Here is a 13919-nt window from a genome sequence, read left to right on the forward strand (position 1 = left end):
TCCAATTTAAGAGATTCCAAACCCCATAACCACCTAGTTGCGGCAGTTTGGCAGTTATGATGTGGAGGTTTTCCAAGTACCCTCAAAATTTATTGATACTGGTGGTCCGTTGACTTTGGACCGTGTATAGGACCCAAAAGTTGCATGCACACAGCAAATATTTTCCAGTTTTAAAGACCTTACCATGGTAACCAATAGTTTGCATTGGTTACCATGGTAACAGTTTCGATCTGGCGGTACCATGGTAACATAGTTTGAAACTGGTTACCATGGTAACAGAATTAATAAGCTTCAATATATCTTTTCTACAGGCATAGTACAATTATGTCACTACTATCATTGTTGTTTTTTCTCAGTCCTTGAAAAATGATATTTTTTTTATAGAAATTTTTCTGTTTTGCATTGATTACCCCGTGGTAAACCAGAATTCAATTTTTCACCCATCCTCTTGTAAACAGCTGGGAGAGCTTATTATTACATCATTATACAGTGACTTGTATTCAAATAAATTCATTTAAAACATTTCATATGGGAAACGGTTCTCTTTTTGCATTGGTTACCATGGTAACAGAATTAATTATGTTCATTGAAAAATGACATGGAAGTGAAAGGGCATATACCTTTTTTTCAAATCTTGTGTCATTTGACAAAGATATATAAAGTAATAGAGATAGTATACATATTTTTAGTGTCTAGGTAATGTTGGACACGATGTCCACAAGTTACAAAAATGTGTTGATGGTAGTATGTGCATTTGACCCTATTATTCAAAAATAAAATTGGCCGTCTACTTAATTCTTTTTCTAAATCGAGTAGTATGGTTAATAGATCACACCATAGACTTAAATTAAAAGCAAAATAAAAAGTTTTTAATTAAAGTTTTCATAATTATTAATGAAAATATGGTATATTGAAATTTGCAGGTGTTGCCATGGTAACATCTGACCCTATTTTTCAGAAAAAACGTGGTTGTCAACTTAATTTTTTCTTTACATCAAGCAGTATGGTTAATAAATCACAGCATAGACTTAAATTAAAAGAAAAATATTAGTTTTTAATTAAAGTTTTCATAATTATTAATGAAAATATGGTATATTGAAATTTGCAGCTGTTGCCATGGTAACATAAATAATATAACTGACTATAAAATGTTAGCGTTACGTAGGTGGATATTCTTAGTATATATGTGTGTAATTTCATGCTGAAATGTCAACTGATTTTAATAATATTACCAGAAATGTATAATAGTTAATGCTGGAAATTATGTTCATAATTTAAAAAAATGCGATGATAGTCGAATGCGCATCTGACCCTCATTTTTCAGACAAACCGCGGTTGTCGACTTAAATTTTTTCTTTACATCACAAGCAGTATGGTTAATAAATCACAGCATAGACTTAAATTTACAAAAAAAAAAAAATTTAAATTAAAGTTATCATAATTTATTAATGAAATATGAGTATATTGAAATTTGCATGTGTTGCCATGGTAATATAAATACTATAACTGACTATAACAATATTAGCCCTTACGTAGGTGGATATACTTAGTATATATGTGTGTAATTTCATGCTGAAATGTCCAACTGATTTTAATAATATTACCAGAAATGTATAATAGTTAATGTTGGAAATTATGTTCACTAATTTTACAAAAATGTTGTTTCATAGCGGCCGAATGCGCTCTGACCCTATTTTTCAGAAAAAACGCGGTTTGTCCAACTTAATTTTTTCTTTACATCAAGCGTACTGGTTAATAAATCACAGCATAGACCCGTTAAATAAAAGAAAAAATATCAGTGTTTTTTAATTAAAGTTTTTCATAATTACCCGTAATGAAAATATGGTATCCTTGAAAGTTCATAATTTTGCATGTCGCTGTTGTCTATTTGTCAGAAAAAATGGTAACATATGTGATACTGTTAGTGTTTAATATAACTGACTATAAAAGAAAAAAAAATGTTAGCGTTACTAGATGGTTGTATTTCTTAGTTTAGATGTGTTTGTACATTTCATGATTGTGAAATGTTAGCGCCTGCTCCAACTGATTTTTAATAATATGGTACTAAAATATATATATAAAAGTTAATGTTGGACATTATCTTCATAATTACAAAAAAGCGTGATGACAGTATGTGCATTGCACCCTATTATTCTGAAACAAATGGCAGTCTGCTTAATTTTTTCTTTAAATCAATCACTATGCTTAATAAATCACAGCATACACTTAAATTAAAAAAAAAATAGTAGTGTTTTATTCATGTTTTCTTAATTATTAATGAAAAAAATGTATATTGAAATTTGCAGCTGTTGCCATGGTAACATAAATAAAATAACCATCTACAAAATGCTATCATTACGTAGGTGGATCATTATGGTATATATGGGTGTAATTTTATGTTAAAATGCCCATGGATTTTAATAAAATTACTAGAAATGTAGAACAGGTGAAAATTCTTTAAATTTAGCAAAAAGAATGCGGCAGGATAAGGGTTAATTCTATCTGGACCACCTTTCCATATAAATGAAAAAATCATTCTGTTTATTTTTAATATATATTCATTAGGTGGATTTGGTAGACTGGTAAAAATATTAGTTAGTTTTGACATAGCTAATGTTTTGACAACCATTATCCTACCACATATAGTTCCGCATCTGCCACGCCACGAATTTACCAGTTTTTCTATTTTTTACCAGTTTTTCATCCAAATTCAGTGTCCAAATATTATCTAGCTGTTTATTAAGTGTTATACCTAGAACCTCAAAATCATTTTCACACCAATCTAGGTAAATTTTATTTCATGTTCATGTATTAATTGATATTTTATAATAATTATTGATATTTGCAATTTTTTAAGTTGGTAAAATTTTCTGTTCACCCAGAACTAGCCCTGTTAATTTATATTATTTGTTGAGTAAAAATTGTTTATCAATGGGAACCATTCATTGGTTTTCCTCTTTTTTTTGCGGTTTGAGAAATTAAAAACCATGGTATATGCTATCCTGCATATAGGATGAAAGTGGATACAAAAGATCCTTTTGCTGCTAGTCAATCATTCAACTATACATTTCAAGTAGGTGAATGTCAAACAGAAGTACCAAACTGTTGCTTGTTCGCTTGATGTTTGGTCAGTGTGGGATTGATTCCAGTCAGTGGTCTCATTGGGCTATTTCTCGTTCCAGCCAGTGCACCACAACTGGTATACCAAAGTCCATGGTATGTGCTATCCTGTCTGTAGAATGGTGCATATAAAATATCCATTGCTGCTAATGGCAATATATAACGTGTTTCCTCTCTAGTACTATGTCAGAATTACCAAATGTTTGGCATCCAATAGCAGGGCTCACACTGGAACAGATTTTTATTTAGCCAATTTACAGAAAATTATTAAAATATGGTTAAATTAAGGAATCTTATATTAGCCAAAGGCTAAATGTTGTAAAAATTAGCAGTTGAACCCTGCAATAGCCAATGATAATAATCAGTTTACTCTAATCAGTTTAAACAAAACAAACTTTAATTTTTTTTTTACTGTCTTCTTTCCTTTCATCATTATGTTCTTGTTGCAGGTAACATCATGTTGAACATCTTCCTGACATGTGACATCCCCGTAAAGAAACAAGGCAAGAACAATGTGTCCTTTGTGTGCCTGCCGAACCCTCCCATCGATCCGAAGGCAGACGCCAAGGTCCCAGTGCCCATGCTGATCCGCGTGAAGACGTCCGAGGATGCTGATAACTTGATAAAAATAATTGAAGACAATCTGCATTGAAATAATTAAATTATGCCTTCGTAGGCATCTAGAAAGACTTTCAGGGTTTAACGTGCCATAATATGATATGGCGCGACTCCACAACTTAAAATGGGGCACTGACAGTATTCTAAAGTAGACTAAACCACATAACTCTTTTCCAGTGATGCCCAGGAGACTTCCTAACTGGAAATAAATAAATTGAATTATATTTACCTGTTAAATAATGGATTTTTAACGTTCAGAAGAGGGTTACACACCCACAGGATGGGTGCATGCGCATGCACACACACGATCCACATTCGCACAGGCAAGAATATGGTTATTTCATGGTTTTATTTTTCTTTAGATTTTAGGTTTACGGTGTTAAATTTCCCAATTTAATATTGTAATTTCTGAATAATTTGGCCTCGCACTACAGGACTCACACTGGAATGAATTTTGTCAATTTTCAGTTATATAGTGGATTTCCTTGAAATTAGTAAAATGTAGCTAATTTAAGGAATATTTTATTAGCCAAACATTTCATGTTGTAGCCACTTTGTATAAAAAATAGCAATTGGTTAATTTGGCAATGGACAGGGTGAGCCCCCTTTATATTCTTGAAGGATAATAATTATTTGTAATTCCAAGTTTATATGTCATGAAGTTGAATTTCAGTACTGTGATTGTCAAATTGGATGTCTGAGATAAAACTGATCTTGGAATACAGTTACTTAATGTTACAGATCGCTTGCTTCAGTTGTGTTATATTCGTCGGACATTTATTAACAGCTTTACTTTAGAACATTGTATAATGTGGGACTTCCAGCAGCTTGGAAACACTCTTAACAAAAATCGTTTTATTAATTAACATACTAGTATGCTATGCAATTGTGATAATATATTCTATCTACTACATTGTATTCTTATCTTGGTCCTTGCAATTCATGTCCACATTCACCAATACTGATGTAAAACTTGAAACATCAACTAATGTCTGCCTTTTTGGTTTTTGGTAGACACATAGTAAGAAATCCTAGAATAGGCATTTAAAAGTCTGGTACTGAGACATAGTGTGTTGTAGCTGAAACAAACAACTTTTTTCTGAATTACAACGACCAAGACATATTAAATTATATACAGGTCATTAAACCCACAAAACATTTGTTAGATCAACATCATTTCTTGCCATGCTTGTAATGCATGCAGGGGGTCAAGAGAATTTAACATTATGTGGTTAAAGTTAATTTATGATCACATTTCTATATTCCTTGTAATGTAATCCTGCTGTATAAAGGCATTCTGCTATAAGTTGGTAATATTTTATCGTGTAATTGGTGGGTTTTAATTCATTTAAAGTTTGGTCAAGTTTTTCTGATTGCCTTTAATAGCATGGTCACAATGAACTCGACTGAAGTGTGATGAGTCGCAGGATAGATTACCTTCAGTGGAAGATGGTTTACCAACATCCTAACAGATGCCCATGACTAGTACATCAAAAGACCATCGTATGTTCAGACCCGTCTATGGGAAAGTGCATATAAAAGATTCATTGCTGATTAATGCATAGGAAGCACCTGTTTGATGGTTGTGGGCTTCCTCCCTCTTAAATATTGAAATAACCATATGTTAGACACTGAATAAACATTCCTTTCCATTAGTGGATTGCTTTAATAATTGGTATTGTAGTTCATCAGGGGAGTCCTTTAACTGCAGACCAGAGGTGTGTATAGGAGGGTGAGTTTATGTTCTCTAATATCACAGACTGGCAAGCAATCTTGAGCGCTTGCTCTCCTGAACACGTCTTTTTACCCCATGAATATAACTTGATGTCTTTCATATTTTATTTAGAGTGTTCAACAAGTGATAGTGTTGCAGCTACTCATCATTCTGGTTCATGAATCTGACCCTAAAGAACGGTACTGGTCATTGTGAACTTGGTAAACAAATGGTTTAATCACTCTTGAAACCTTTTCTTGTATTGGAGAGTAATCTACACATTCCCATCTCCTTAAATATGATGCCATGGCAAGGTACATTATTTTGAAAGGAACCTGGGGCCTAATTCACAAAACTATCGCAACTTTGCGATCTCGCAGTGCAATGCTAAAATACTTGCAAAGCGGAGACTTTATTGTCTAGCAGAGCCTAAGAGAGCTTTGTGAATTAGACCCCTGATTGTTTAATACTGTTTCATACTACTTGGGGGCTGGGGAGAGGGGTGCACACAAAAGAAACAAAAAATTCTGTTCTGTAATTTTTTGATGTTCTGGAAGTGGATTTGTGGAATACGTTGTGGGAAGTGTGATCTTAGTTGACTTAGTATCACATTATGAGAATAGATTTATCTGTTTACTGTCCGATACATGATATGCAGGCCATTATGTTTCATCATTCTAGTTTATTTACCCTTGCATAGGTGCTTGACACAGGTTTTATACTAATGACATTGTGTAAGCTCCAATCTTCAGCCTTTTTTAATTAGACATGCAGACACTTCATTTTGTTTGCACATTTGGTATTCTAATGTATATAAAGGAAACCATGTATGTATGCTTATTGAGGACAGAATACACCCATCGACATAAAGTGCATTATTCTAGACCAAATAATGCAAAGTACAGTATTGATGATACTTGCCAGTATCTGATTACTTAATGTGCTGGGGTGTCATTAAACTAATACTTCTTCTCCTTTCAACACCACTATGCAGAACTGGTGCTTAATTACATTTACACGAAAATGAAATTATAACTTTTGCAGTTAAAAATTGTTATGGTTGGTATTTATTATATAAAAGGTACTTGGTGTGTATACTATATAGCGCACAATGGCTGTAATATCAGTTAATATTGTTTCGTGAATATGGGAAATAACTGAGGACTCCTTTTAAATATATGTGTCCATGTAAGGTTGGTAGTGTATAATTTGTTATTGTTCATAAAAATTTGTATGATTTTGTCCTTGTGAAAAATGGAAGTATTTCTTAATTGTTATTTAATACACATTTGACAATGTTAATGGAAGCTGAAGAAGAATGTTAATGTAAACACTGATTGCATAGATGTAAATATGACTTGACAGGTATATATTTATATTTTGTATAGGAACAAGTTAAGCCAACTTAACAACTATATTGTTTTCTGTAACGAATTGACTTGAAAAATGGGCAAGGATTTATTTTTCAGTAAGAGTAAAAATTAACAATTAACAAAACGAAAGTAAATGTTTGGTTGGGTTGTGGCATACCAGATGTTTTTTAAAGATTGCCTTTGTTTCTTTAAGGAATATTGGGTCATTCCTGGTAAATTCAACCAGGTACCAGCCTCGGTGGTGTAATTAACAATGGTACTTATTAATTTTCTACCTCAGTATCGGCTCCCACCTTTCTTGGGGGAAAAAAAAAGGTTTTATGTGAAGTCATGGCAAATTACATGAGTGTTTGGTTACAGTATATAATATATTTTTGTTAAGTTGACTATATAAACACTGGCCTACATGGGATGAAGTATCATTTTATGTTTTCACTTGCCTTCACACACAGGATACTTTTAGAAGGGAGGGGAGGATGTTGAACTAGTTTTTTTTAAATTGTCAGAGACAGTAATGTATTTGATTTAATAAAGAAATATTTAATTACAAAAAGTCTTAATTGTCTTTACCAGCAGAATAACGAGTATTATTACATGAAGTCTTTGTTAGATACTATTTTATTTAGCCAATCCTAACTTGCAACTAGGGTGTGGGTGGCAATAATGTTTTTTGATGATCCTGGGAACAGTAAGCTTTTTCCCCAGTTGGGGGGGGGGGGGGGGGGGGGGGGGGGGGGGGGGGGGGGGGGAACTTGCCACACTCCATAGCTACTCGTTTTTTTTTATCAGCAGCAAGATTATTTATATGCATCATTCCACGGACAGGATAGTACATATCACAGTCTTTGTTATACCAGTGGTGGAGGTGGAATGAGCAATGGGCCAATGGGCCCACTAACGGGGATCAATTGTGCTTCAGATGACTGCTTTACCATTGGGCTACATACACCCACCCCTCTAAATGCTATAAAATAAAGTATGTTTTGTGTAACGACGACACCACTAGAGCACATTGATTTATTAATCATATGCTATTGTATGTTAAACATTTGGTAATTCTGACTTCGAGGGAAAACTAGCAAAAAATGTTCATTGATAACGAGGGATATTTTATAAGCACCATCCCACAGATCGAATAGCACCTACCACGGTCTTTGATATACCAAGTCGTGCACTGGCTGGAACGAGAACTAGAGCAAAGCACGGACTAGGATTGACCTTAGACCAAATGCACATTCGGCGATCACGTTACCACTGGGCTATGTAGCGCCCCTCAGAATGAAATGTAACAAAGTGATTAGCCTTAATTACATTGGAATGTCATGCTCGTGTCTTTATAACATTCTATTTCCAGTATGCGTCTGCCATTTAAAAACAGATTTGGCTTTCTTGGAACTAACCATATCTTTGACATCTAATAGCCGATGATTAATAAATCAAGTGTGCTCTAGTGGTGTCGTTAAACAAAACAAACAAACTTCTTAGAACTACTTTTGCAGTTCAGTTTAAACTTGTTTGCATGCCTATATGCTTTCAGGGTTCAAACATGCATCCCTGGTGTGGCTAGCGGTTTTGTCCAGGGCAGAAACTACTTTTGCAGCTGAACTTCATATTTTTATATCCCGTTCCCAACCCTGAAAATATTTAACTGACCACGTTTATAGCTGAAATATTGTTAAACTTGTAATTACTTATGCATCGGGATATTTTTTAAAATAAAGTGAGGTGTCTAAATAAAGTAGTGTGTAGGATATAAGTCTACTGTACAATATTAATATTCTCACCACACAAATACGTTTTTAATCAAAAAGCCTAATTTGGGTGTTTACTGCAACAACACTATTCCATATGAAATTCATTTCGCATGTGCATTGCCTGCTCTCGTCTCTATAAAAGCAACCGTGTTTATTTCTCTATCTTTTTTTAATATGCCACGATCAGTAATGTTTAATAAATTTTTAAAAAGCTGTCTTATTGCGAAAAAAATAAGTTGTTTTTCTTTCAAAACATTTACTTCAAACCCCCCCCCAATTTGAACAATATCTTCTTTCAGTTACAGCTGTTGCAAATATGTCATTTGTCTGCATGCTTAGTGTAGATGACATAACATTTCATTAAGAAAATATCAGCGAAATGCCCATTGCATTATTTATGCCTCTCAGTATTTAAATAGACTATGGCAAAATGTTTTATATACATGTATTTCCGTTAGATAGTTCTGTTCTTTTCTCCATTCCAAACGTTCTACAACGGTTTTCGATCCTGTCTCTAAGTTTCTGACGCCTGTGTCTACTGGCTTTCATTTTTGTTATTTGTCTTTCGTTTGTCTTGATTTGTAGTATCAATTCTCTTCCATAATCATCATGACAGGAAATGTTATAAAATATAAAGCTGGAGTGGTCTAAAGTGGTTTTTGATTCTTCTGTATGTACTTGAACATCGATTCCATCCACAAAACGTTCCTCATCTCCTATAGAATCGTCACTTTTGGAGACATTTTCGTGGGTATTTGGTGTATGGCTTTTTTCAAGACATTTTCCCCGCCTTCGTCGCCATATTTTGTGAGCAAGTGTTTGATTTGTATTAAGACATAAAGACTGCAGATGCTCATCTTCGGTAGAAAACGTAATAGCAACACCAACACTTTCACAGCGAACGGATCTCAGTTCATCCTCTGGATTGCCATAGAAGCCTTTAAAGTCTGTATTGGTGCCATAGAAGCTTTTAGAGTCTGTATTGGTGCCATAGAAGCTTTTGGAGTCTGTACTTGCGCTTTTAGTAAAACAAACATGCTTCTTGCTACCTGCACGTTCTATACAGGTAGTAGAATTCTCGTAAGAATCTTGTTTTCGTTTGTTTTGTAAGTGGTTTATCATCAGTCTGTGGAACCAGACGAGGTATTTAACGATTCCGTGAACGAAGATGAGGATGAGCCAAAAGCTGAATATTAACAAAACTGTTCCTGTTAATAGTGCTGGTTCGTAAAAGTATGATACATCCATGACCTGTGAAACAAGAAGAAATTCACTTAGACATTATATTTAACAAACCAACAACAAATACACAGGAATATGAAATTATATAATCTCTAAGCGACTTCATTCAAGGGACTGTCCTGAGTTTGTTGTCCTTGTTAAGATGTTGCCGACTAACAGATATTTAAGTACTATAATTACAAACTGATTTTTTTTTTAATCTGCATATAATATCAGTGGCTATATATTTAACGTGTTTCTAAACGTCTTATTGTTTGTGCTTAGTCAAACTTCACTTTATTTGTAGACTAATAGTAGACGGAATCCAGTTTGAGCCGTTTAGAAATATTACAATAAACAAAAAAACATTGGATATACAGACACTGATATTTTTAACAACAAATTATATTTAGAATGTAATTTTAGTCGTTAAAAGCTTTTATTGGTCGAAAACATCTTACAATGGCAACAATTGGGACATTCTCTACATGTACCAAAAGGAAGGAAGGAAATGTTTTATTTAACGATGCACTCAACACATTTTATTTACGGTTATATGGCGTCAGACATATTGTTATGGACCACACAGATATTGAGAGAAGAAAACCGCTGTCACCACTTCATGGGCTACTCTTTTCAATTAGCAGCAAGGGCTCTTTTATATGCACCATCCCACAGACAGGATAGTACATACCACGGCCTATGTTACACCAGTTGTGGAGCACTGGCTGGAACGAGAAAATAGCCCAATAGGTCCACCGACGGGGATCGATCCCAAACCGACCGCACATGAAGCTAACGCTTTACCACTGGGCTACGTCCAAAAGTTTGCTATGTGCGAAAATAATTCTTAAATAATAAAATATTTCTTAACATCAGAGAGCACTGCTTATTGAATATTCCTTTTAGTTACCAAATGTAATTACCACATATAACAGCAAAATAATTATTGTCCGACAGTATCTTTTATGTAAACAGTGGCGTAGCAAGTGTGGCTTAGGGCAGGGGGACAAAACAAAATTTTGCTTTATTTTACTGTATTAAATTTGATAAAATCATACATACATAGGCCTGCATACACACACACACACACACACACACACACACACACACATACATACATACATACATGCCTGGATAGCTCATAATGCATCGTGGCAAGTCTGCAAAGTTGCGGGCGATTCGATGCCATAGGTTCGAGTCCCAGCAACGGCATGGGACAATTTGTGAGGCAAGAACGGATTTAATTATCCCCTGCGCCAGTGCGTTAATATCTATGTATGTAATAGTCAACCTCGACATACATACAATATATAGATATTCATACATCAATGGATTTTAGCCAGTGTCAGGTCTGCCCACTGTTTCATGCACGTAAGCGGGATGGACCGCGTAACTTGTAGACCCCATGCATATAGCTGAGTTAAAGAGCATCCTTTTTATGGATGCCTTAATAGCTCAAAAGGTATTGTGGCAAGTCTGCAAAGTTGCGGGCGATTCGGTGCCATAGGTTTGAGTCCCAACAACGTTATGGGACAATTTGTGAGGCCAGAAAGGATTTAATTATCCCCTGTGCCAGTGCATTAATATCTATGTATGTAACAGTCAATCTCGACATACATACAATATATAGATATTCATACATCAATACATACATACATACATAGTGTGGGTCCCCCCCCTCCCCCCCCCCCCCCCCCCCCCCCCCAATATAAAATCCTGGCTACGCCAGTGTATGTAAACGCTAGCAATGTACACCTTGGGTCGGGCTTTTGATATGCCCAATAGCATTTCAGCTTATCGATCGCTAACCATAATAATGAATCAAATTGTGATCAATATCAATGCTAGCCCTGGGTGGCTAGTTTTGTTCGCCAAAAAATTCGCCAATCTTCAATTTCTTTCGCCAATCTAAATATGTATTCGCCAATTACATTTTGGCATTTCAGTTAAAATATTTTGTTTTTAATCCTGTTCTTTATGATAATATAGTACATGCTAAGATGTACTTATTATTCAGTTTACGTCTTGTATGATACTGTTTTAGGGGATTATTTTTTAGCAGATGTTTCAATCTGAAAAGAAAAATTAATTAGATCTGCTCGAATTTTAGTATAAACCATCCGCGTATTAGACCAAACTCTGTGGTTATCGACGGCAGTGTGTAAACCCCACCCCCACCCCCCAAAAAACCCCCCCAAAAAACAAAAACAAATCCTGATACATATATGATAAAGCAATGAATAAATGTTTTTATTAACTAATTTTTTTAAAAAGTGCGAAACGACACTACATGGGGGCGAACCGACTCAGTTAACAGTACAAATGGATACTGTGCTACCCCTCCAGAGTGCTCCAAAGCCACCGGCCTATATGCATATATCTTAATAAATAGATGTATTATTGTATGTATATATATATATATATATATATATATATATATATATATATATATATATATATATATATATATATATATATATATATATATATATATATATATATATATATATGATATGCATGATGTCACACCTGGTACAAGGAAGATATCAGTTCTCAAACTTATAATAGTGCATTTGTTGCATCATACGTTAATAGCATTTTTTTAAAGAAATAGAGAAATCATTACTAGGAATTTGTACGCGGTATTGTCATGCGAGGTCAAAATCACAGAGTGAAGTTACTTAAACTTTTGAGAGGGCGAACGTTTTAATATTTAAAGCAAACCTCACTTGAGTTAACAGTACAAATGTATCCGGGTCGAAACGACGTGGGCGATCTAGTAACAGGGGCGAAACGACCTGTTACCAGTCACACCAGATACTGTGCTACCTCTCCAGAGTGCTCCAAAGCCACCGGCCTATATGCATATATCTTAATAAATAGATGTATTATTGTATATATAATGAAAAATCTTATTTTTTTTAGAAACGAAATGACCAGACAGGCTGTTTTATTTTATGAAACAAATTTATATATATATATATTGCCAGTCACCCAAAATAAAGACAAAGGAAACGTCTTTATATGTTATTGCTATCAAAACACTGGCTCGCGACTGTTTCACAAGTGGAAAAATGCTCATTCAGTTTCACGCGCCGGTTTTGAGAGACTTGTATTTCTGTGTAAGGGGCGGAGGGATGTATCATGTTGGCGTTTATATTATATCAGTAGATATAGCAGATATGAATTATAATTTCACCATTTAATATGTTTGAAATATAATCTGTAAACGTAGAAAGGTTAAACTAATAATGATTGCAATCATATTGTTAGCATTATTGTTATTACATCATTGCATCTGAATAACAAAACAGCATTTATTAAGAGAGGAAAATATGCGTATTGGTTGTGTATGTGTGCAGGCTAGCCCGAGTACTCTGACTGTAAGAGAGCTAGACGGACATTTGGACATAAACACGCTCTCATTACAGTCAGAGACCAACCTATGTCTTTTTTGGGCAATTCCTGACTACCAAACGGTAGGCAACGAGTCCCGCTCTAATACCACAACAATCCTATGTTTGATGTCAAATACCTTTACATCAATCATTTTCGAGTTAAGTGATACAAAAAAATCCACATATTAATCACTAATACACTTACTACAGAAAGAAACCCGACAGCACCCACATTCAGCTACGCTTCGTGACACTCCGTCGCAACAATTGCAAAGCTCGGCGATCTATTTCGAGATGTAGACCACGTGATCGCGCACTGGGCGATTCCGCCTTGTGCAGCAGTTACAGGGGCCGTCTCATATCAAGCGAAGTTACAACATGGAAGAGTTGGCTAATGCCGTTTTGGATGAATTTGGATTTCATTACGTCATTAAACCAAAACAATTACACATTATTGATTCCATTTTGATTTTGAAGGATACATTTGGAGTGTTATCGACAGGATGCGGCAAAAGTATGTGCTACGTACTGCCTCCTCTTATGAGATGACCCCTGTAACTGCTGCACAAGGCGGAATCGCCCAGTCTCGAAATAGATCGCCGAGCTTTGTAATTGTTGCGACGGAGTGTCACGAAGCATAGCTGAATGTGGGTGCTGTCGGGTTTCTTTCTATAGTATACATGTGTATTAGTGATTAATATGTGGATTTTTTTGTATC

General features: G+C 34.9%; 2 protein-coding genes across 5 annotated transcripts in view; one reads left to right on the top strand and one right to left on the bottom strand.

Annotated features, from left to right (window-relative positions):
* The window catches only part of LOC121380485 (nuclear pore complex protein Nup50-like), a 35815-nt gene extending 28437 nt beyond the window's left edge, over positions 1–7378 (top strand). For all 4 annotated transcript variants that reach the window (XM_041509306.1, XM_041509305.1, XM_041509303.1 and 1 more), the window contains exon 8: positions 3570–7378. In XM_041509306.1, the coding sequence (XP_041365240.1) occupies positions 3570–3772 (203 nt within the window). In that variant the 3' untranslated portion in view covers positions 3773–7378. The remainder of the gene's footprint in view (positions 1–3569) is intronic.
* A 1581-nt stretch (positions 7379–8959) lies between these two features.
* LOC121381421 lies at positions 8960–13462 on the bottom strand. The gene is made up of 2 exons (XM_041510729.1): positions 13407–13462; positions 8960–9830 (listed from the first exon to the last, which is right to left on the bottom strand). Exon 2 carries the CDS (start codon positions 9825–9827, stop codon positions 9015–9017), a length of 813 nt encoding a protein of 270 aa, XP_041366663.1. The 5' UTR covers positions 9828–9830; positions 13407–13462; the 3' UTR covers positions 8960–9014.
* Positions 13463–13919: the final 457 nt, after the last annotated feature.

The sequence above is a fragment of the Gigantopelta aegis genome, chromosome 9 (genome assembly GCF_016097555.1).
Source record: "Gigantopelta aegis isolate Gae_Host chromosome 9, Gae_host_genome, whole genome shotgun sequence".
Lineage (NCBI taxonomy): Eukaryota > Metazoa > Mollusca > Gastropoda > Neomphalida > Peltospiridae > Gigantopelta > Gigantopelta aegis.